At 42.4% G+C, this 23,505-nt stretch overlaps 1 protein-coding gene across 2 annotated transcripts in view; it reads right to left on the minus strand.

Annotated features, from left to right (window-relative positions):
• Nucleotides 1-23,505, minus strand: part of KCNQ1 (potassium voltage-gated channel subfamily Q member 1) — a 282,319-nt gene that overhangs the window by 235,780 nt on the left and 23,034 nt on the right. For both annotated transcript variants that reach the window (XM_035120964.2, XM_035120972.2), the window contains exon 2: nt 4,735-4,825. In XM_035120964.2, the coding sequence (XP_034976855.1) occupies nt 4,735-4,825 (91 nt within the window). The remainder of the gene's footprint in view (nt 1-4,734; nt 4,826-23,505) is intronic.

A 23,505-nucleotide genomic window follows, 5' to 3' on the forward strand; every position in this document is an offset into this window, starting at 1 on the left:
AGTTCACAGTCCATGTGCCACTTGTGTATTTTGTGTTCAGGTGTTCACATTAAAATACAAAAAGGCCCATAGAAACTGGCCTTAGCATATTTGGATTAGGCTCTTGGGGCAAAATAATTTCACACCCTGCATTCACCCTCACTGTTGTTCACATTGGAGAGGGGGATGAGAGTAATATTGCCAAAGGAAGTGCTAAAGGAAGGTCAAGCAGAATTGTTCTGCCACTGCACCTATCAGCAAAGGATTTTCTGATAGGGCTACAGCTGGGATAGCAATATTCTTAGATACCCATTTAAAATCTCTAGAACTGGTGTGTATATTATGTGCGTTCTCATCCTCCTCTCATGGAACCCATTAAAAGCACAGGTTTTGCTGGCCAGTGTTTGAAAATAGGTGCAAATGTTATACAATATGCAACTCTGCTTTAGAATAACAATAACAATAAAAACCCCAAGTGAACTATTTATCAGTTTTTCAAGTTTCATCATCCTTGGGTGGATCTTGGAGACAGCAGTCCACCTTCTTAGAGTAAAGAAGAAAAATTACATGACAGAGTCCTTTCTGGACAGTGTCATTTGAGACTGTAGTTCTGGTGGGATGGAGGTGAGGATTACATTTTTAAAAAATCATGAAAAACAACCCCTGCTTGTAGAACTAGTACCTCAGGGTGGGGTAGGGGTGTTATAACCTACATTAGGTTAGTTTTATATATTAGTTTTCTAGTTGAAGGGAGGTTCTTTTTCTCATGAGAGAGCATTCAAGGTTGTGACATACACCTGAAATCTAAAGTACTACAATTCCAGAAGAACTCTATCTCATGATTTTTCTACATGCACAGAGTAGCCCTTGGTGGATAATGCCACTATTAGGAGTGAAATGCCACTTTTTCAGGTTCCTGAAAACAAACACCTTCATTCAGGCCTTCAAATAAGCACATTTATTTACAAATACAATTTACAATGCAATCCTAAACATGCCTACTCATCAGTAAGTCCCATTGAGTTCAACAGCACCAGTTGCCAGGAAAATGGGCATAGGATTGCAGCTTTAGTCAACTAACAAGTTAATTAACAGACAGCTAATTGATTAAGACATCATATGTAAGCTATAGAAATGTCACAGTAACTATCAGCACACTTGGCAGCAGAGAAAGAAGCTCACTGCTATTACTGAGGCATTTTGCCAAGATGCGATGGAGAAAGCATTCACCACCTGTTGGTTACCTGCAGGATGCTCTGGATCTGTGGGAAGTTTAGGACCTGCTTATTGATTTAGAAAGCTATCAGTCTGACACCTGTGGGCTACCATCCAGCAACTAGTTCAGGTCACTTCAGACATTATTGCCAAATTCCTACACTGAAAGTGTTTCTATGTGAAAATCTAAGTAAGAACACTTGTGGGTACATCATAAAACGTTGCAATCTTAAGTGTATACACACCAAATACCCATGACTAATCCATGTGTCCTATGATACAATTTACATACAGGTTGCTTTGTAATTGTGTGTGTGTGTGTAGACATGTGCAGCAGTTCTTAAATCCAGATAAAAACCTCTTTGATCTGAAAATGGGTTATGCAGGCTTTGCTGACCACAAAAGAATGAAAGTTAGCTATAAGTTGCAAAACTCAATTCATGTTTTTTTTAAATGAAGTGAAATGTAGATGAATAACAAAGTTTATAATACTGGGTAAGGGGCATACAATACATTACTACTGTTTCACTCTGTAGTAAAGGGCGGTGGCAGCTGTTCACATATTATGAAAATTATCTTTTTTTAAAAAGGGGGAGGGGGAGCCCAATGATTCAATTAACTACCCTCCCTACCTTACTTCTTATTCTGAATAGTGAATGTGTTTGTGTGAGAAAGAACCTTTCGGGCTTCCTTTGACATTGACTCTGCCCTAGTTTCTCTTTGATACAACATTGAAAACAAACATCTCTGCCAAAAACATTAATAGTAAAAACAATGGAAAGTAAACATTGAAGGGCTTATACACTTTTAAGCCAACATGAAAAATGCTCCAATATTAGCAAAAGTTAAATCCTGAAGGGAAGAAAAGTAATCTAACACATGTGATGTTGCATATTCTCTACAAATATGTACCCTTGTAATTCTGGGACCAAAACTGACAACAAAATGAGATTCGTGAGAGAAAATAGCTTTTTCAGGCACACTGTAATATCCCTCTGTTCAGAAGAATATTTAATCCACTTGGATCATGTGCTTGGATTTTCTTAGATCATGCTGAGATAACAACATTCTGCTGTGTCTTGGCACCATAAAACCTCTTGCTTATGAAAATAAAAGAAAAATATAGTCTCACAGGGAGAATACGTGTTTGAATTTACTTTTTCTATAGTTTAAATATTGAACTCTCAAAACAATTTTTACACAAATATGCCTCTTTCTCTTTATGAGTCATGGCCAAAACTCTCTTACACCAATATTTTAAACATGCCAAGTGTACATATACCCTGGCCTACAGCATGATGATCCAGTCACAGGCTTGGTTCCAACTTTAGCTGGTGTTGAAAAACTGCCAGCACAAAACTGAAAGGCAAAACCCTACCAGCACTGCCACCTAATGGCAGAAAATTAATCCTGCAGCTAAAATCATTCAGAAATAAAATTGTTTAACTGTGTATTGTGCTCTGAAAGTCATTCAAACTGGCCATTACAATAACTATGTAACCAGAAACAATGCCCAAGCTTGTTTTTTTCCTCCTTCCATTTTCCTTTTGTGTTGTGCCTTTTAGCTTTAGTTTTCAAAAATCCCTCCTCAAAAGCCAACTTTTCTTTGAAGCATTTCATAAGGCTGTGAAAGGTTGTTTTCTGCTGCTCCAAAGAAGAGGACACGGAGCAATGGATTCAAGCTACAAGAAAGAAGATTCCACCTAAACATCAGGAAGAACTTCCTGACAGTAAGAGCTGTTCGAGTATGGTGGAGTCTCCTTCTTTGGAGGTCTTTAAGCGGAGGCTTGACAGCCATCTGTCAGGAATGCTTTGATGGTGTTTCCTGCTTGGCAGGGGGTTGGACTGGATGGCCCTTGTGGTCTCTTCCAACTCTATGATTCTATGATTCCATAAAAGCCCTTTACAGTGGTACCTTGGTTTACGAACTTAATCCATTCCGGAAGTCCATTCTTAAACCAAAGCATTCTTAAACCAAGGCGTGCTTTCCCATAGCAGCGGGGGACTCAATTTACAAATGGAACACACCTCAACAGAAGCGGAACATGTTCTGCTTCCAAGGCAAAGTTCACAAACCAAAAAACCTACTTCCGGGTTTGCAGCGTTCTTAACCCAAGTTGTTCATAAACTAAGCTGTTCTTAAACCAAGGTACCACTGTAGTTATTTATTAGATGTGTGTTGCAGCACTTGTGTTCAAGGCAGTTAACTGTAAAATATGAAATAAAATACTGTACAAAACAATACTCAAACAGGTAGATAAAACACAAGCACAATCAATAAATAGGACAGGCGACTGAACGAACTGCTACAATTTACAGTGGCGAAGACAGACAGACCCATGCTCTACGAAATGAATGCATATCCTCTCATTTTCCCCCTGACTACATTTCCTTTCCCTTCTTCTGGTATCTCCAGTGTCAATTTTTTAGACGGTATGCATCTTCAGGCAGGATCCTGTCCTCTTACATTCTGTAAAGCGCCATGTGCATGCATAGCCCTATAAAGCAATAATGGCCACAATGACATTAATAGCCAGTCCTTTGACACTTCGGAAACAACTTTTATAAGTTCTTTAAAAAACAAAACCCCTGGAGGGCATGAGGCTGGGGACGGCTGGTTTAGGAGCTTGCCAAATATTGCATGTATGTTTTAAATTGTTTTTAATATTGTTTTAAAAGTTGTAACTTGCCCTGTGACCATACAGCGAAGGGCAGGTAATAAATAAAAATAAACTCTCGAACCCTATGTAGAAGTTTGCTGATCTGTTTCCTCATGAAAATTGTACTGGTTTTTCCTCAACCACTGCAAGTAGCTGTTCATGACCAGCTCCATTAATTAGTGTGTGTGTGTGTGTGTGAGAGAGAGAGAGAGAGAGAGAGAGAGAGAGAGACAAAGAAAAAAGAAAGAAAAGAAAACCAATATTGTACAAGCATAGTGAATTGTGCCTGAAAGACATAAAGACTGTGCCCGCCTCTGCTCCCCAATTATAAATATGAACATGAACTCTGAAAGCTGACTCGCTGGAAAACGAAGGCTAAGGTTTTGCCAACATTAACTATTAATGCACGTATAATAGGGAATTCCCAACACACAAAACAACTGCAGGATTAATTGTTCAAAGAATGGCAAGCCGAATTAAATATAAATGCTGGCTTGCCCACCCCAATAAATTAAGTCAGGTAATGCAATGCCAGTTAACTCCTACCAAAGTGCTGGTAAGAAATAGAGGAGGGCAAGGGCTGCTTATGATGCTATTAAGAGGCATTCCATGAACTTGATACAATTTACCTTAAGAGGAGGCAGTGGGGAGGAGACAGTTAGCATGACTGTATTGGGAAGGATCAGTGTGCATATTCAGAAATTGTGGGGGGGGGGGTTGGGGGGGAGTACAAAAAATACTACCATAAATTAATACCAAAAACAAGAGAGGCCTGGCATGTACACATTAATGAAAGTCACATTTTCAAAGTAATTCAACAGCAAGCAGACACAAGCATTGTTCCTAAGATGATATATAAAGCAAATATCCATTGGCATACCATCCAAAATAATGTTCCTGTGGCAAGAGCTGCATACTGATCAATCGTGGAAAGCACACTGAATATAAGGCAGACCAGCACTATGAGGAAACTGTAAAAAAGAGAAACAAGAAAAATTAAAATCACTACAGTATTTCATTAGAAAGCTAGTACTTAAGGCATAAAACTAAACAGCAAGCACATTTTTGTAAAAAGGCTATCCATACTCCAATATTGAATTGTCCATGAATGGGGAGGGAATGGGAAAGAGGTCTGTAGTTGCTCATTTGTTGCAGGGAAGAAAATAAGAGTTTGGAGAGGAGTAGAGGCTACTTTTGTTGAACTAGAGAGCAGTGCAGAGTTTGGACATAATCTCATAATCCGTAAGAAATAAAAAGGTAAAGGGACCCCTGACCATTAGGTCCAGTTGTGAATGACTCTGTGGTTGCAATGCTCATCTTGCGTTATTGGCCGAGCTAGCTGGCGTACAGCTTCCAAGTCATGTGGCCAGCATGACAAAGCCGCTTCTGGCGAACCAGAGCAGCACACGGAAACGCCGTTTACCTTCCCGCTGTAGCGGTTCCTATTTATCTACTTGCACTTGACGTGCTTTCAAACTGCTAGGTTGGCAGGAGCTGGGACCGAGCAATGGGAGCTCACCCGTCACAGGGATTCAAACCGCCGACCTTCTGATCAGAAAGCCCTAGGCTCTGCGAATTAACCCACAGTTGATGCTATGTCAAAGCCTGACCTACAATTTTTCATTCCACCCCCCCTCCAAGAAAGAAGCTTCTACTTCTTAAAGGTAAAGGTAAAGGGACCCCTGACCATTAGGTCCAGTCGTGACCGACTCTGGGGTTGCGCACTCATCTTGCATGATTGGCCGAGGGAGCCGGCGTACAGCTTCCAGGTCATGTGGCCAGCATGACAAAGCCGCTTCTGGCAAACCAGAGCAACACATGGAAACGCCGTTTACCTTCCCGCTGTAGCGGTTCCTATTTATCTACTTGCATTTTGACGTGCTTTCGAACTGCTAGGTTGGCAGGAGCTGGGACCAAGCAACGGGAGCTCACCCCATCACAGGGATTCGAACCGCCGACCTTCTGATCAGCAAGCCCTAGGCTCAGTGGTTTAACCACAGCGCCACCTGGGTCCCTCTACTACTTCTTACTCGGGGCCTTACTCGGGGCACCTGAAATTTTCTTTAGAATTTCTGTAGAGCTGTAGTAAGCTCACCTTACTGTTGGCAGACTGAAGAAATTTTTCCCCACCCCTGCTGTAAACATTTTTGTAGCAGCCTGCAGCCTATCTGGTTGCCTGCACCAGATCCTGATCTGAAAAACCTCTATGGGAGGAGTTACTTCCTGATGCTTTCATCCTGGTCCTGGGCTTAGCAGGAAGACTGCAGAGTGCAGAGCACTGGTGAGATGGTTTGTGGTATGAAAGAAAGGACACTCACAAACACCCCTCAGCCACCTCAAAAGTAAGGTAAGTGCAACAACAATAAAAAACCTCTACACGCCACCCATGAGAATTTCATATTGGCTGGCTTTCTACAAAATTGAAGGACAGAGCGGGGACTAGGGACCATGCTTTAAGCTTTTGCAACAGCAGTTGCAAGACTTTAAAATGTTAAAAATGATTTCATGTACTGGTATTTTGTTTTCATCAATGTCCACACAAATACAAATTCATCTTGCAGCACTTCTCCCACCCGACCTTAGCAAACCCTTTGCATAGCTGAGATGCAGGTAACACACAGGCTGTGCAGTAGCAGCAGTTGACATGCTATTGCCAATTCAACCAGCTGCAACAGCTCCTCTCTGGGAGCCATAAGCCCACCACCACTGGGCCAACGTTAAGCTACTGTTTCTGCTCATCAGACACAGCTGCATGACCGACCATGTAGCAAACAGCCATGGTTGAGGGCTGCTACCGGTGCAATGTAAAAACAGAAAATCCCACTATTTCATGCAGTAGGTTTGTGGTAAATTAAGACTTAGCATTTAAATAGTCATCACATTCAATCAGTGTGTGCTCATTATGCCCCAATTCTGCCATCTTTCTGCTATTATTTGTGCAGAATAAAATAATTCCTGTGCATGTCAAAAAGTAGATATCCTTTTCCCCCAATTCTGAACTGGATTTCCTGAAACAGCTCTGAACAATGCAATAATATTTGTACTTTTAAAGAAAACAAGACGCAAAAACAGGATACTTGTGTGTGTGCGCACACGCGTACCAGAAAAAACTGAAATTATTCATTTGAAACATGCAGCCCCCATATTCTCATATTATTTAATTGTATCACCTCAGCTATTTGACAGTAAGGTTTTTTCCAAAGCCATCTCCCCCAGAGAACAATTGTTTTCCAGTTACATGTTTTTATAATTGTGTTCCACATTGTTAGACGTCCTTCTGCATGCAATAGTGTCTTCTACTTACAAAAGGAGCATTTTACACTTTTTGCTAGAGTGCTCAATATGAAAGTGAAACTAAAACTAGAAGTATTCTTCCGCTTCCATAAGTTTGTAAAAACTATTGCAAAATGGAAGAATGAGGACAGCAATGGAACATACCGTGTTTCTCATATTATAAGACACGTCTTATATTTATTTTTTCCTCAAAAACACACACTATGGCTTATTTTCAAGGGATGTCTTATTTTTTCCTCCTCCTCCTGCCGCGGCCGGCATTGCTGCTGCGCCTATCACTATGTCTTATTTTCGGGGTATGGCTTATATTCCTTGAATGCTTAAAAATCCTGCTATGGCTTATTTTATGGGTATGTCTTAAAATATGAGAAACAGGGTACATATTTCAGCACTACATAAACTCTTGCACAAGTTCGCATTTACAAAAAAAGCACTAGCAGCTCTTTTCCTTCCTCTAATGGCTTTTTGGATCCTGTTTAATGCATATTAATTTTAAAGATTTCTAAACAAAGAGGACATTGATTTGCTTAAAAGTGCAAACATGCATCCATGTTGTTGTTGTTTAGTCGTATCCGACTCTTCATGACCCCATGGACCAGAGCATGCCAGGCACTCCTGTTTTCCACTGCCTCAGACTCATGTTACAACACCAAATAAAACAAAAATGAAGGTGTCTAGAAAGCAACATTTATGGATCATAACACAAATAAAATGGCCAGCATCAATAATTGCTTTCACGTCAAGGTAAAACCACATCCCACATCCCAGATATCTGAATTTGGTTGTTGTTGCTCCTGCTCCTGCTCCTGCTCCTCAAGAAAGTGGGCTATGAAGACCCTTTATGAATTCAACAGCTGATATAGCAGCTATTAACTGTTGAGCCAAGTAGGAAACTGACCACCAGATGGCAACATCTCAAAGCCTATGACAACTTTTTCCATCAATCAAAATAATATAGAAACACACTTTTTTTTGCCAGTTGACACATTTCTAATGGCCATCTACTCCAGCCCTAGAAAAGAAAGATCCAATAACTATTATTAACCTAATGGAAACAAATTATCCTGTATTGCTTCCAAAAGGAGAGTCCAGATCTTAATTTTTCTATCACCCAATTGACATTTGGTGACCAATAATTTAGACATCCAAGAATGATGTGTTCCCAAAATTAGAAAATATATCTGCAGCACATAATTTAAATGAACAGCCACATATCTATGAGCCAAATCCAATATCACACCAAGCACACTGATGTTAAAGAAGGTTTGGGAAAGAAGCAACTTTGTTTCAAAACTTTCTTTATAAACAGAGGCAACTTGGAAACTGAAGTACACAAATGCTTAAAAAGTTGTAATCTCTTTATCTTATGGACAAGAGCTACAGGAAGTCAGAGGATTCACTCACACACAGCCTTCAGCTGCAGTACCCAGAATATACAATGAATTGTTTTGCACGTCTTCTGGATCCATATTGCAATTTTGTTGAGCTACATATATTTTTATAGATATAAAAGACATAATTATGTCTGTTCAATGAGACACTTTCTCATGTATCTCTGTTGTAAAATTAGAAATTGATTGGCATTTTTAAAACACTTGCAGCACCCTGCAACCTGCTCTGCGTGTAAAGCTGCCAGAATGTATATTACTTGTGTGATACACTTTTTGATCAATCGGGCTCAGCTCTCTATCCCTCCCATAAACCTTAAAATGTCCAGCATATCCCACTTTGCTAATGCATTTATCATTTTCCCCTATTTTACACAACAACACACACACCTCATCTGGGGTCCATTTCAGTACTGTAGTTCCAAAAACATCTGCATACAGAATTGCCCAGAAAGAGTGCTTCATGATTAGCTTTTGCGTGATTTATAAAACCTAACGATCTAACTGTTGCTGGTTAATTGCCTTTAAAGACCAAACATGGTCAGAGATCAAGGTATCTGTAGGAATGCCTGTTCCCACATCAATTTGCCTGTGTGTAGTAAGGGTTTTATATGTCAATAACATAAGCTTAAACATGGCCCAGTAGTACAGTATATTGGTAGCCAGTGTAATTGCTTTAAAAAGTGTCACATGCTGGTGACATGTCACTCCACAAAGCAGCTTAGCAGCCACATTTTGTACCAGCTACAACCTCCAGACCATAGCTGCCAAGTTTTCCCTTTTCTCGCGAGGAAGCCTATTCAGCATAAGGGAAAATCCCTTAAAAAAAGGGAGAACTTGGCAGCTATGCTCCAGACCAATATTAAGGGAAGCCCCACACAGAATGTATTGCAGAGGTTGGGCCTTAAGGTTATCTACTGTGATCAGGTTATCCAGGTCCAGGAAAAGTCATACCTGGTGTACCAGCCAAAGCTGGCTTAAAGGCACTCCTAGCCACCAAGAACACTTGGCCCTCCGGGGGCAACAATGGACCAAGGAACACCCCAAGCTATGTTACCTGATCCTTCAAAGGGAGTGTAACCCTCTCCAGAACAGGGAATTGACAAGATTCCCTGACTTGAAAAGCACTCACATGCAAGGCTTCCATCTCGCTGGGATTCAACTTCTGTTCATTAGCCTTCATTCAGTCCATTACTGTGCCCAGGCATTGGTTCAGGACAGGTATAAACACAAGCAACATTTTTAGAGCTACCCAGGAAGTTATCTTACAGCATTTAAGATCAAAATTGGGTATCTATTCTGCCTCTGTTTTGGAACCCACATTTCGCAGAGCACCTCCCTAATTACTCTGCCAGAGCAGCAGACAAGAATCAGTTGCCTCATGGGGCATTTGTGCTTTACATACCCCACCCCAACTTCAGCATCCAACTTCAACAACAGAAACCAGGAGCACACGGGGCTCCCCACTCTCCCAGCCTTATCATCAGTTGTACCCCACTCACCCAAATGATTGCCAAGGTGATCATCAATGCACTGGAGACTATTTTAAAATCCTATGTGCCAGTTCTGGGGCTGGGGTAGTGTTGTGTCATCAGTGGGGGCATGGCACTGAATTGTAGGAGTACATGCTTAATGTGCTCTTCTCCTGAGCCTCCCCATCCTGCCCCAAAGTCTGCCCTGTTTTAGCTGTTCCACCATGCATTCCACAGAGGTATCTGTCATAGCAGTGGTGTTTCTTGTACAGTATTCTGTTGGCATAGCAAGGCCCAATTTGATAGCCCTTTTCCTCCAGTATGGGAATGTGCCCTGAATGTTTTACTGTATCCTAAATGTTTTCTCTGAAGTAGTTCTCTATATTATATCCCCACCCCACATAAAAAAGACTTCTTGTGAACAAGAGACAACCAGTAAATGAAAAGGGTAGCACCAATAAAAGTGAAACACACACACACTGCAACAAAAAGCATACAATATTTGGTTGATTTTTTTAATTTAAAAAAACACACCTGCTATTTTAAAAAGAGATAGGGAGCAGTGTGCGTAAGTAATCCAAGGCTGTGTTACTAGTAAAACGGGTTTATCAGAAGTGACACAATGCAGCTGATTTCAGGGCTCCAGCAAACCATTATTCTACTTTGTGCTGCATTTCATTGTACAATTATTTCAAAGCAAGTGAGGTCAAAAGTGCTTTCTTACTTGAACATTTAATTATCTTGACGGCTATTTGTAAACAGCTGTTCAAAATGCCAACATTATATAGTGGTGGTTTAAGTAAAATATCCCCCAGATCTTTCCTTGCACAGAAGGGTATTATCTCTATTAGAACATTAAGCAGAGGCCACAGCCCAGAGATTATAACCCCTGCACCACCTCTGAGAGGCTGCATATTTCTGGAGTTTTTCTAGATTTATGGCCAATGCACATTTGAACATCACACAAATCAAGAGGGTGGATGTTATGTCCAGCAAGAACATGCAGCTGCAAGATCTGCAGACCAAGCAGTTAACTTGAGGATCACGTTGTTTAAAAGTTGAGAGGATGGGCACACATTTCTCCAGCTTGGTTTCTCCCCCTGCAATAGATGAAAATAGAGTACGCAATACTTGCTCCTAGCATATTTGTGGCAGATAATAAGTACTCAGAAAGTGATTTATTTAAAAATGCTTCTTTGCATCTGTGAACACCTTTGGTCAAGGCTGCATTAATCAATTGCTGACAAATGTAAGCAAACTTTTAGGTTTTTGACGACATTTTATTTATGCATAAGATTCTCCATTCTCCTGTGGATTCAAAATATTGCTTGTGTCCATTCAAATACCAGCTGAAGGGCACTTGAAGGATTCTTGAAATGAAAAATGTACCCATATGAAATTGCTATTTAGTAGTACAGGCAGAAGAGCAAACGGTATTGCTTTGGCATATATATAAAACAAGGTAACATCTGTCACTCTGCTTCATAATATACACAGTGGCATATTGTCCAACTTCAATATGGGTGATTATGTCAGGGAACAAACATCAGTTTCTGGACCCAATACTACTAGACAGCAGTGCACAACAGTGTGAGTGCCTACACTAGGAGAATACTTGTGAAAGCCTAATATTCATTCTGCTCTGTATCCAACAACATACTGAGAACCTGCTTAATGTCTGCAAAGTGCTGCATGGTCCTCTGGTGAAAAACAAAAGCTAAGCTGTGGTGTCTTTATGACATCACTTACAAATGCGGGTCAAGTACTATTCTCCGATTTCTGGACAGAGAGTACAGCCTTGTCTGGGGTTCATTCATATTGCATGGTGCATAAGCAGCATCTTAAGACACCAGAGCAGTTCAGCTGCTAATCAATTAAAAAGGTAGGTACAGTTAAGTCTCTTTTCCACATTTTATAAAGTGCCATACATATATGCAACACTGTTTTAAAATGCGGAATAGAGAATAGCGCTGAAGCAAAACACTTCACAAAAGTTATTTTCCACAGGCTGACCCTACACAATTTGCCAGCGTGTTTTATTATAACCACTCCCTCTTCTCCCTTTTACTTCTACTAAAAGGCAAAAATGGCACAAAGGTTTCAGCGGTCACAGAAAGAAGTGAACTTCGCTAAATGCAGGTTGGACAATGGCAGCACATTCAAACCTGATTATCTCTTACAACAAGAGCTAAGTCTGAACACAAAAGGCAACTTAACTGCCCACACATGATGGCCAAATTCAGCCTATACTAAAAGTCTGAAATAATAAGAAACTTCTAGTGTCATTCTGCTACAGAAAACTTGCACCTGTGCAAACAAATTCTACTCTTTTTCTCCCAGGATACATGTAGAGGAGGAGAAAACCAACATATTGAGCAATTGCCAAATGGAAAGCTATTATGGTGGGGAAGCGAAACTCGATGAAAGAAGGGAGGAAGCTAACAAAGGAATCAAAAGAGAACATAATTTGGTGATGGGGCTTCAAGGAACTGTTGCTTACCTAAAATGCATTTTCACAGAATCACAGAATTGGGAGTTTCTGAGGGGGAGAGAGGGGAGCAGTGGTGCTGAACTTGTTCCCTGTTAGGGGGTTGGACTGGATGGCCCTTGTGGTCTCTTCCAACTCTATAATTCTATGATTCTATGTTAGCCACGTTCCTGCTCAAAGTCATATATCAGCTACTTTTCATCCCACAGCGGATAGTGAATGCTGCGACATCTGCCTGAGTATTAAATATTGTACCTTCACCTAGGGCCAGCCCAAGATATTTTGCTGCTTGAGGCAAAACAGAAAATGATGTCCCTCTGCCACCAATACCACCTGAGGCAATTAGAGGCAGCCCAGGGAAGCCCTGGCACACTGAAGGTGGCATGGGAGAAACAAGGCCAGAGAGGAGTAGGTGGGGGAGCAGTGGCAGTGGTGGCAGCCTCATTCTTCCTAGGCAGCGGAAAGCAGTGTGCTCCTCATGGGCCTTCTGAGAAGTGGAGGAGGAAGAAGCAGCAAGTCTCAGCAAGCGGGCAAGCAGGTGGCTCCAAGGTGGTGGTGGCTCCTATCCATAGCCAAAGGAGGAGGAGCAAAGGCATGCAACTGCCTCAGTGGGGCTAATGGGCCATCTGGACCTCCCTTCACCTGTGCTCTACCTGCTTGTTTGTCAATAAATGCTAATACAGTATTATGAAATAGCAGTAAGCCTCCAGTGACCTCATTCCAAGGGAAACCAAACCCAGATAAGTGCTGCTCCTCTGGAGCATCACACAGAGACTTGGGGTGCACCTACTTAACAATACAGAGACATCAACAAACCAATTACACTGGCATTCGTTTCTGAAACAATACTAGAATACGCATCTGTGCATGTGGTAAATTAGTGCTCGGTAGCAATCATGGGCTGGATGTGGGCCAATAAACTGAAGCTTAATCCAAACAAGACTGAGATGCTGTTTTTGGGTAGTTCCTCTGACCAGCTGAGTGGTGTGCAGCCTACTGTAGATGGAGCCACACTCCCTCTGAAGGAGCAGGTTCATAGCTAGGGGGTTCTTCCGGATCCGTTGCTGTCACTTGAGGTGCAGGTCATCTCAGTGGTGCAAAGTACATCAGCATAGGTTATGGCACAACTACAACCCTCTCTGGACAGGGTTAACTTGACTACAGTCATCTATGCTTTGGTAACCTCAACATTGAACTATTGCAATGCACTTTACACTGGGCTGCCTTTGATAACTGTTCAGAAGCTTCAATTAGTACAGAATGTAGATGTGCAACTGCTGACAGGTTCAAAGTGAACATGCCACTTAACACCATTTATGTTGCAACTACGCTCCCTGCCTGTATGCTTCTTAGCCCAATTCAAAGTGATGGTTTTCCCTTACAGCTCAGGACCCCAACATCTTCTAGAATGCCTCCCCTGATATGAATATACCCAGACCCTTAGAGCTTCTTCTGGGGCTCTTTTCCAGATTTCCAGCTCAAAGGGGGGCTCAGAGGGTGGTGACAATGGAGAGTGAGGTCCCCACTCTCAAGGTCTGCCTGGTGCCTTCATTGACATCTTTCATTAACAATCTTAGGATTTTCCCCATGCTTTTGATAGACCAAGATCATGCTCTTTTGTCATTGCTGTGCTGCCAGAGCTTCCAGTGGCTGTAACGGGGCTTGTTTTGTTCTATTTTTCTGATATAATTTATTTATATTCATGTTCTGAATGTGTTGTAAGTCACTTGGAGACCTTTGGGTAACAAGTGACTAAAAGTCAAATAAAGAAACAAATAAATAATAGCAGCTGTCAACCTGAAGATGACTTTTCTGCACCATCAGGTCAATGACTGTGTTTTATGGTCAATGTAATGTGCTATGCAGGTTGCTGTTTTTAATAACAAATGTGGAACATCTTCTCTCTCTCTCTCTCTCTCTCTCTCTCTCTCTCTCTCTCTCTCTCTCTCTCTCTCTCTCTCTCTCTCTCTCTCTGGATTAAAATATGGGTCTTGTTTCACATTTCTCTTTCCTCAATAAATGAAAAAATTACCATGAAAGACTCTTGAAGCCTTCAGTACAGTGGTTTTCAACCGGTGTGCTGTAGCACGCTGGGGTGCCTTGAATGATGGTCAGGGGTGCCCTCTTTCCTTCCCACCCTCCTCTGATGCCCTCTCATGTCTCTGCCTCCCAAAGGTGTGTACAAGCTGGCTACAAGCTCCACAGGTGAGTGGTGCCTCTAGGGCTGGCGAGGGGGTGCTGGTTGCCAGGAGCTGATGCAGTCTCAGAATAAGCAAGCAGGCAGGCAAGGGAGTACAGCCAGCTAGTCCACCAGCCCTTGCTGTTGGGAATGGACAGACAAGTCCCAGGCCCCTGGGAAAGGGTGAGAGGCTGACAGCTCTGCAGGCAAGGGATGACATAACTGGGCTCTTGAGCCCCACAGGAGTGCCGCAGAAACAATGTAGTTTGGTCAAGGGAGTCCTGGACTCAAAAAGGTTGAAAACCTCTGCTTTAGATCCTCCAACTGTTAGCAGCCTCACCCACAGTCACAAACTGTGAAATGGTTGACAGTCCATGCAGTTTATGTTCTGAGTAGGTTTCATGGAAGGACAGATCCATGAAACCTACTATGTTCATAGTAGGTTTCACTGGAAGGACAGATCCTGAAGCTGAGGCTCCAATGCTTTGGCCACCTCATGAGAAGAAAAGACCCTGATGATGGGAAAGATTGAGGGCACTAGGAGAAGGGGACGACAGAGGACGAGATGGTGGGAAAGTGTTCTCGAAGCTACTAACATGAGTTTGACCAAACTGCGGGAGGCAGTGGAGGACAGGAGTGCCTGGCGTGCTATGGTCCATGGGGTCACGAAGAGTCGGACACGACTAAACGACTAAACAACAAAACAGGTTTCATGAATTGAAAGAGCACACATATTAAGCCCATTTTAGAAGTTTGTGGATGAGGAAGGCATTGCTAACCTGCCCCTGGATAATCAAATTGTCATGTGCATGCTGTCAGCAAAGACAAGATACCAGTTTCAGTTCAAAGACCCCGACATTAAGCTACTACTTCAGAGTGTATATTTAGATAGTGTTGAGAGAATGTATTGAAATGTATCAAGAACAAATGTCTGAACAACACATGTTCTTGATGTAAACTAATTATGCTTTAAGATATTAACTTTCCCAGCTATTCCTGCAGGTTTCCAAAATAGGTAAAATGTTAATATCCAAATCAGCTGTTAAGACAATAGCAGATCATAGATCAATAATATCAGAAGCAAGCACATCAAGGCTATGCCTGCACAAGCTGTCACTTGGCATCCTTGTATTAAAGCTGGGGTTCAATTAAGTTGTCGCAGGTGCAGAACAAGGTCTACTTGTGCAACAGGACTTTCCCCCTTGCCTTACCACATGAACCCTAAAGTCCTTCTCGGGGGTGGGGGTGGGGGAGGCATGCATTCTTACCCTTATGGAGCTTAAAATCTCCTCCTGTGCTCTCTGCCTTGCTTACTGGTACTAGTTTGGTGATGCTCTCACAAGATCTCATGGGGGCTGTGCAAGTTCCTGTGAGATTTTGCCCAACCACCCCCAGACTTCCAGAGCTGATGTGCTGAAAGGGCCTTGGCCAGTAAGCAAGGCATAGAGCTTTAAAACTCTTTTGTGCACTGGGAAAACCCTGTGTGCATTTAATTAGCACAATCTAATCCAGCTGGCCTTCAACAACACTAGGTTTAAACTGCACAAGTTAAATGCCCATAAGATGTGACCGTACTATACAAATAGCAACAACCTATACACAGCCTCTCTTCTGCCAAGCCAACGGTAAGGGCCACACAATAAGGCTGCTATTGTAAAGGGTTCAATGTGTGTCTGCTTAACGTATATTTAAGCTCTGCTTATCACTGGCAGTAATTTTTGCATCATATTGCCATTCAGCTCCCACCTTACAGTTCTCTCAGTTCTCTCCTTTATATGCCTGCCAACTGAGATTTCACTTCATGCATCTGGCAAAGCTTATGTCATAATGGATTTGCTGGTCCTGAAAAAAGAGAGACATTGCACATACTTTTGTAAACCAATAAATCTTTAATAAAAATATGTTTAAGGAGCCACAAGGCTCTTTAACTGTTTTGCTGCAAGAGGTTAACACAACTAACCCCCAGAAATGTCTATGGCAAGGATGGAGTTGTAATTCCAGTTACAACTAGACAACTCCATAGTGCACCGGAGGCAACCATGGAGAACAAGCAGGAGAAGGGTTTACCCCCATGCAAGAACTATGATCCCACCACAGAATACTCCTTACAACCTGAGCTGGAGGACTTCCCTCCCATTCTAGCACCTAGAACATTTCCTTGGCCTCATCCCAGGACCAGGGACACTAGCAAATAATGGTACCAGCATCTGGGATCCTGCTGTTGCAGCACTCAAGGCAGCAGGAGAGGGCAGTTTTCATTATAATTCAGTTCAAAGAAGAATTTGGGGTGGAGAAAGGAGCTTGATGCATATGGAGGCAAACACAGCAATTTCATATTTTGAATCAAATAGTTGCAGATTTCAGTAATATCAGCCATGCCATTAAATGGACACCCATGCGGTAAATAGCCATTTCCTTTGTGCATTAACCTTTTGTATAACAAGCTAAGGTTGTGTTCTCCTCTTTGTCCTGAAAAAGATTGGCAGCAAGTTTGGAAAGTTACATAGCCAGTAACTTTCAGAACAGCAAGATAAATGATAAGGTGCAGCTGACAATATGACATAGCAATATAGTACTGTATTAAATTTCTCTTCTTTGAGAGAAGAAAAGGCTGAGGCAGAGCTTTCCAAACTTTTCATGTTGATAACACACTTTTGAGACATGCATCATTTTGCAACATGGTAATTCAGTTTTAAAAGCAAACCGGAGGTTAAACTAACCCAGGGGTAGGCAACCTAAGGCCCGTGGGCTGGATGCGGCCCAATTGCCTTCTCAATCCGGCCCGCAGATGGTCCGGGAATCAGTGTGTTTTTACATTGGCAGAATGTGTGCTTTTATTTAAAATGCATCTCTGGGTTATTTGTGAGGCAAAGGAATTTGTTCATCCCCCTCCCCCAAAAAAATAGTCCGGCCCCCCACAAGGTCTGAGGGATGGTGGACTGGCCCATGGCTGAAAAAGGTTGCTGACCCCTGAAATAACCCCTTTCCAGCCCCAGGAAGAGTGTGGGGATCATTCACGCGACACAGCTACTTCTTCTTCTTTGGCGATCACTCATAGCCGAGTAAGATTGTCTTCCATAAACACAGTTTTAACAATGGGTCCATAAGTGACTGTGGAGGCCAATTCTGGATCCACACATCCTTCCACAGTGGGGACATTGGTTTCCAGGCGGGAGTTGATCACGGTGTGGATTTGCCAAGCATGCCTTCCTCTGCAGCCGGCACACTAACATGTCATGACATTCAGTTTGGAAAGCTCTGGGCTAAGGAGTAAAACCCACACAAATTCAGAGTGGAATCCCTACGATGGTTGGGTGGCCCCTTGTACACCTCCTTCTGGCAACTCCTGCAGCCCAGCTGGTGCCAAATGCATTGCTCTGCTTTCCTTTGGGCCACCATAGCAAGTCCATACACACTGGCCCGGCTTGCACCCCAGAGATGTCACTTCAGTGCTGCTAACACAGCAAAAACAATGAAAGAGGCAGCAGTTATGAGTTACTGCTCTTGGCAGCCACAGCGAGCAGTGTGAATCTCCAGTGGTTTGACTTTGTCCCCGGAGGCACACTTCACTGTCTTTCAAGACAGAGGGATGCCAACAAATTTCCCTTCCACACAAAGGCCAACCTCAGATGATCAGATGCTTAGAGGCAAGTGCGGCAATTTGCCAGGTGATAGTATTAGTGCAATGCTGCGGCATGCTTCAGACACAGTATTATGCATTTTACATAATTATGCCAAATGGAAGGGATGGATTATTTAAACAACAACAGCTTTACCCCTTAATATTAACAGAAAGTTCATAGGTTGGGAAAGGGCGATAGCTCAATGGTAGAGCATATGCCTTGTATGCAGGTGGTCCCAGGTTCAATCCCCAGCATCTCCAGGTAGGGCTAGGAGATATTCCGGCCTGAAACCCTAGAGATTTGCTCCCAGTTAGTGTAGACCCCTGGTCTTTAACTGGTGAATTGGGACCCACTAGTGGGCCATGGCCTGGAGGTCCGTTCTTAACCTGAAACTGTTCTTAACCTGAGGTACCACTTTAGGTAATGGGGCCTCCCGCCACCGCCACACGATTTCTGTTCTCATCCTGAAGCAAAGTTCTTAACCCGAGGTACTATTTCTGATTAGCGGAGTCTGTAACCTGAAGTGTCTGTAACCTGAAGCATCTGTACCACTGTACTGTGGTTTTTGTCAAGTTACCAAGCAATCTGTAGTAACAATCCATTTCATAACTTAGGTGTCCTGTATAGAGAATTTATTGGTTTCATGGTTCTACAGAGAAGCCCAAAGTTACACCTGATCCCCTTTTTCAAACACTGGTACTATACTTCCCCACACTGTCAGTTACCATAGCATGTTTCTGCTGTAAGACCAATATATTTTTGTGCCTGAAATGGTCACGTCCAAATGGCTCCCCTCTGTATTAAAGGGGGAAAAAACCATGGTAAAATCAGTTGACAATTTGTGTCTATTTTCAGAGCTCAGCATCTGCTGACAGAGACAGGTTTCCCCTCTTCTAACTCAAGGCAGAGGTAAACCTTAAGCTTTAGTTCACAATAACATAAGAAGCATCCTGCTGAATTAGAAGGAGGCTCATCTGGTCCAGTGTACCATCTACCAGGTGCCTATGGGGGAAGCCTCACTAACAGGACATTAGTACGATGGCACTCTACAGCTCACATTGCTCTGTTCACTCACTGTTGACTTCTCAAGTGAATTCAGTGGGAATGTTTGGGACAAGAATCAGCACAAACAAAACTGCCCAAGCTGCAGTGGCTTGCGAATCTCCTAATGGAATGCTTTAAGCCCATTACAACACTGTCTAGAAATGTTTCCTTTTATAAATGTGCTTATTTGTATCAATGGTATACTGCAACAAAGTAAACTTCTTTTGCATGTGCCAGAACAGGATTCTAATATTATACCATTATAACATCCCAACCTTTTTCTGAACAGAAACATTATGCCAAAATAGAAGTCTCAGCTAATTAAAACACACACATAGCGGGAACTTTAGCAAGATGAAATATTAATGTCTGTGGCATGTTATATCTCTATCTCCTGCTGCGATTTCTTTCTTGCTGTAAGACATGGGCAGTACAGTGCAATCATGTATTGCTGGGGCCCAGACATGTTATGAGGCACCCTGCCAAGAGTCAAAACTATTATCTTGATTCTCATGCAAGGCATGTCCCCGGGGAACTCAGAGATGGCACACAATGCCTTTGACCTTGCCAGGCCATGAGCCGAGTGTTTAAACTCTTTTTAATACTGAACTTTAAACTGTTGTAACCCACTCTGGGCCAGGCTGGAGAAGGGCAAGTAACAAATTTAACCACCACCACCACCATCATCCTACCCAGCCCACCTTGGAAAAGGGCCATGGTGCATTCCGATTTTTAATTTGCGCCTGATGCATTCTTACTTGGATTGCAGTCTTTAAAAATAATAATATTAAAGCTTTTTTATATAATACAACAAACTAAAAGAAACTAATCTAAATAAAAACAAAAGCAGAGAAGAAAAAAGAAAATGTAGAGTCCTCTCTCAAAGGTAGCCTCACACAGAAAGTGGTGGACCCTCCTAGCTCTCACCTAGGAGCTTTCCTTTCTTCTCCCAGTCTCTCACCCTGGGAGGTCTTTCCCTTTCCTGCCTCTTACTCAGGATCTGGGTCCTTCCACTAACCACCCACCAACTTCATGTGTATGTAATCCTTGGTTTACCTGCAGTATTTTGTTACTTCAAGTAAGCATCACCATGGCTTCAATGCTGCTGCTACTACTAACCTTATAATAGGATTACAAGTACAGTGGTACCTCAGGTTTCAAACGCTTCAGGTTACAAACTCCGCTAACCCAGAAATAGTACCTCAGATTAAGAACTTTGCTTCAGGATGGGAAGAGAAATCGTGCTCCGGTGGCGTGGCGGCAGCAGTTAGCTAAAGTGGTGCTTCAGGTTAAGAACAGTTTCAGGTTAAGAACGGACCTCCGGAACGAATTAAGTTCTTAACCAGAGGTACCACTATGTTGCCACACAAACTGCAGCATAGGAATAGAACAGCAGGTGGGCAGCTCATGAGGGCAGGCGAGTTAGCAAGCTGGCAGCTCAGCTGAGAGGCATGGATGGTGAGTGGCCCATGCAAACCACAGACTGAGGAATAGTCAGGACAGAGCAGGGCAGCCCCCCACAACCCCCCTGCTCTGCTGTCACTGCACACCTCACACCAAGGAGACCGAAGAGGAGGGAAGCAGCAGCAGAGCAGGACCACTGCTATGGAGCTGCCACAGCTTGTCTTGCCTGTTTCTCTGCAGCAACACCTGGGTCACAGTTTGGCTGAGCTGCAAGGAAAGCTAGTATGGCTTAGCCAAGTGAGCAGACATGTGAGGAGGGAAATGGAAGCAGGGAGGTAGGTGGGAGTAGAAAGTCTCTCCTTCAACCAGTCCCCCCCCCATACTGTTGCCACTGCCACTGCAGGGGGGGGGGACTACAGCTCTCCATTCTCTCTGGAATGAATGCTGATCTCCCTTTAAGGCCTTTGGTTATTTTCCTTTTAGCTGCAGCTAGACTGGTTATACCACAGGATGGAAGGATGCTTCTGTTATTAATGTGAACTGCTGTTATAAGAAGGCTTTGTTCTTACCTGTCTCAGAAAAAAAATTAACCCATCATCTTATTGTTTTGAAGGAGAGTGCTAAGCCAATGGACTTTGCTGCCAGTTGAAGGGCTATTGTGACGCACACGAACAAATGACATATGAAACCACTTGTCCCTGTGAAGAAGTATGACTTCGTTTGACTGATTGGTCCAAATCATGCCCCCTTTACCCGAACCTGCTTAGCAAGACATTCCTCGGCTCTTAATTTATTGCCGTATGCCCCTCCCCTCTCTACTTTGCATTTCCCTTGCTATTCCACAAAGCCATTTCAGTGACTGTTTTTGTTTTCTTTAGCATGTATCTTTAGCATGGTAGAGTTGTTAAGCAACATAAATGGGGGCACAGCTGATAATAATAGCAATAATAACAATAACAATAATAATGTGATTAAGTGTGTGTGACTGCATAACTTTATCACTCAGCAAGGTCTTTCCCATGCCTGCTTAAAACTGAAGAGGTTCTTTCCGTATTTCTATTTATTGCTAATAGTACTGATTTACAGTACTTCAGTTAAGTTTTAGGAATGCGTCATTATTTGCTAATGAAACCACAACCATTTTGAGCACTACACTCATGCTTGCATCATGTTAGCTGCCAACAATTACACACTCCCCTGTGAGTTTTCAGTGGGCAAATACATTCACCAGCTAATCTCAATACTAAAATATACTTGTGATGTAGCTTTTGTGGTGGTTTATTAGTATTTATAGAAAGCATGAGGAACAAAGGGAAGTTGTTTCACTAGCGTTCATGATTTAAAGTTGTGTGCCTGAATCTTCAAACCCTCTTGGCTCAACGAACAGCCTAAAGCTGACACTGTTATATTGAGCAAGTGTTGCAAGTGAGTTGTGAACAAACAGCAAGTTACCCAGAGGCAGATCCTTCCTCTTTTGGAGACGAGTTTGTGGGTTGGTGTCTGCAACTGCACAATATCCATTTGCAGTACAGAGACTTGTTGTCAAATTGTGCTAATAAGACTTCATCTTGCCTGCCTCCTCAACACACACACCACTTCTTCATAGCTGGCCCATTTCCCCATACACTCAGATGTGAGAGGGAGAGAATGAAGAGGAGGTGGTAGGCAAATAAAGAGGCTTCCTCTCTACCAGTAATAGGAACGGTAATTAATTAGACTTGGGTTCTGCTGTCTATTTCAAGTATTTAGACATGGTAAGTAGCTGGCAACCAGGACTGGGGGGGCGGGGGCGGGGGGAGTTCAAATCCCAGCTTAGACACGGATACCTGCAAGGCAGCCTTGGAGAAATTATTTTCTCCAAGTCTCAGATATGTTTTCTCCATTTGTAAAATCACCAGTCTTAACAATATGAGTTAATAAGATGAGTTGATGTAATAATTAATAGTATTATTTGAAGAAATACAGAAGTGTGCATAGCTGAAGGCGCTTTATCTTAAGGTATATCTTTACTTGAAAGACCAAATATTCTTACTCCTGCTTATGTTGGCAGTGTCTTGCAGAAATGCAACATGACTCTCTCTAACCTTTATGCAAACCTGTTCTTGAAAACTATACCAATTATGCTACAACACCATAGGGCAAGATGCCAGCAGTTCCTCAGGAAAAAGGAAATCCCTTGCCATCATCACCATTTGCCTGAAACTGTCTGAGAACTTTACGCATCAGGATATAAAGTTTACAAATGATTTTGCTAAAGGAATATGAGAGGAGATTAAAGCACTTCCTGGGGTTTGAGTCAGAATAAATGTGAACTTCCTCCGTGTCTGTAATCTGCAGCACAGCAAAAGGTGGTGAGCATAATGGAATCCCCATATCTTATTATTTCATTGAAGAAAATAGATTCTACACTCATTCCCGACAACAGAATTTTAATCTCTCCTCTTAGAACAACAAGAAGAATATATTTAGATTTTTACGGATAAAAGTTAGGACCAAGTTTGAGAGCACATGAATGATGCAGTCCCACACTACATGCAATACCCTGGCACTAAAAAAATAAATTATAATTATTTATAATAATAAGTATAATTATAATTATTATGTGCCATAGTAAAGAAGAAAGGCAAAATTACCAATAAATATAAACAAAACAGCTCTGGAGGTTCTTAAAGAAGCAACACCAGACAAAAGCACAGTCATTTCCATAGTGGCTGAGAGGATTTCTTCTCTTGACTTGAAAGGGAAACTTACACAAGCTA

This window comes from Zootoca vivipara, chromosome 1, assembly GCF_963506605.1.
Source record: "Zootoca vivipara chromosome 1, rZooViv1.1, whole genome shotgun sequence".
NCBI lineage: Eukaryota > Metazoa > Chordata > Lepidosauria > Squamata > Lacertidae > Zootoca > Zootoca vivipara.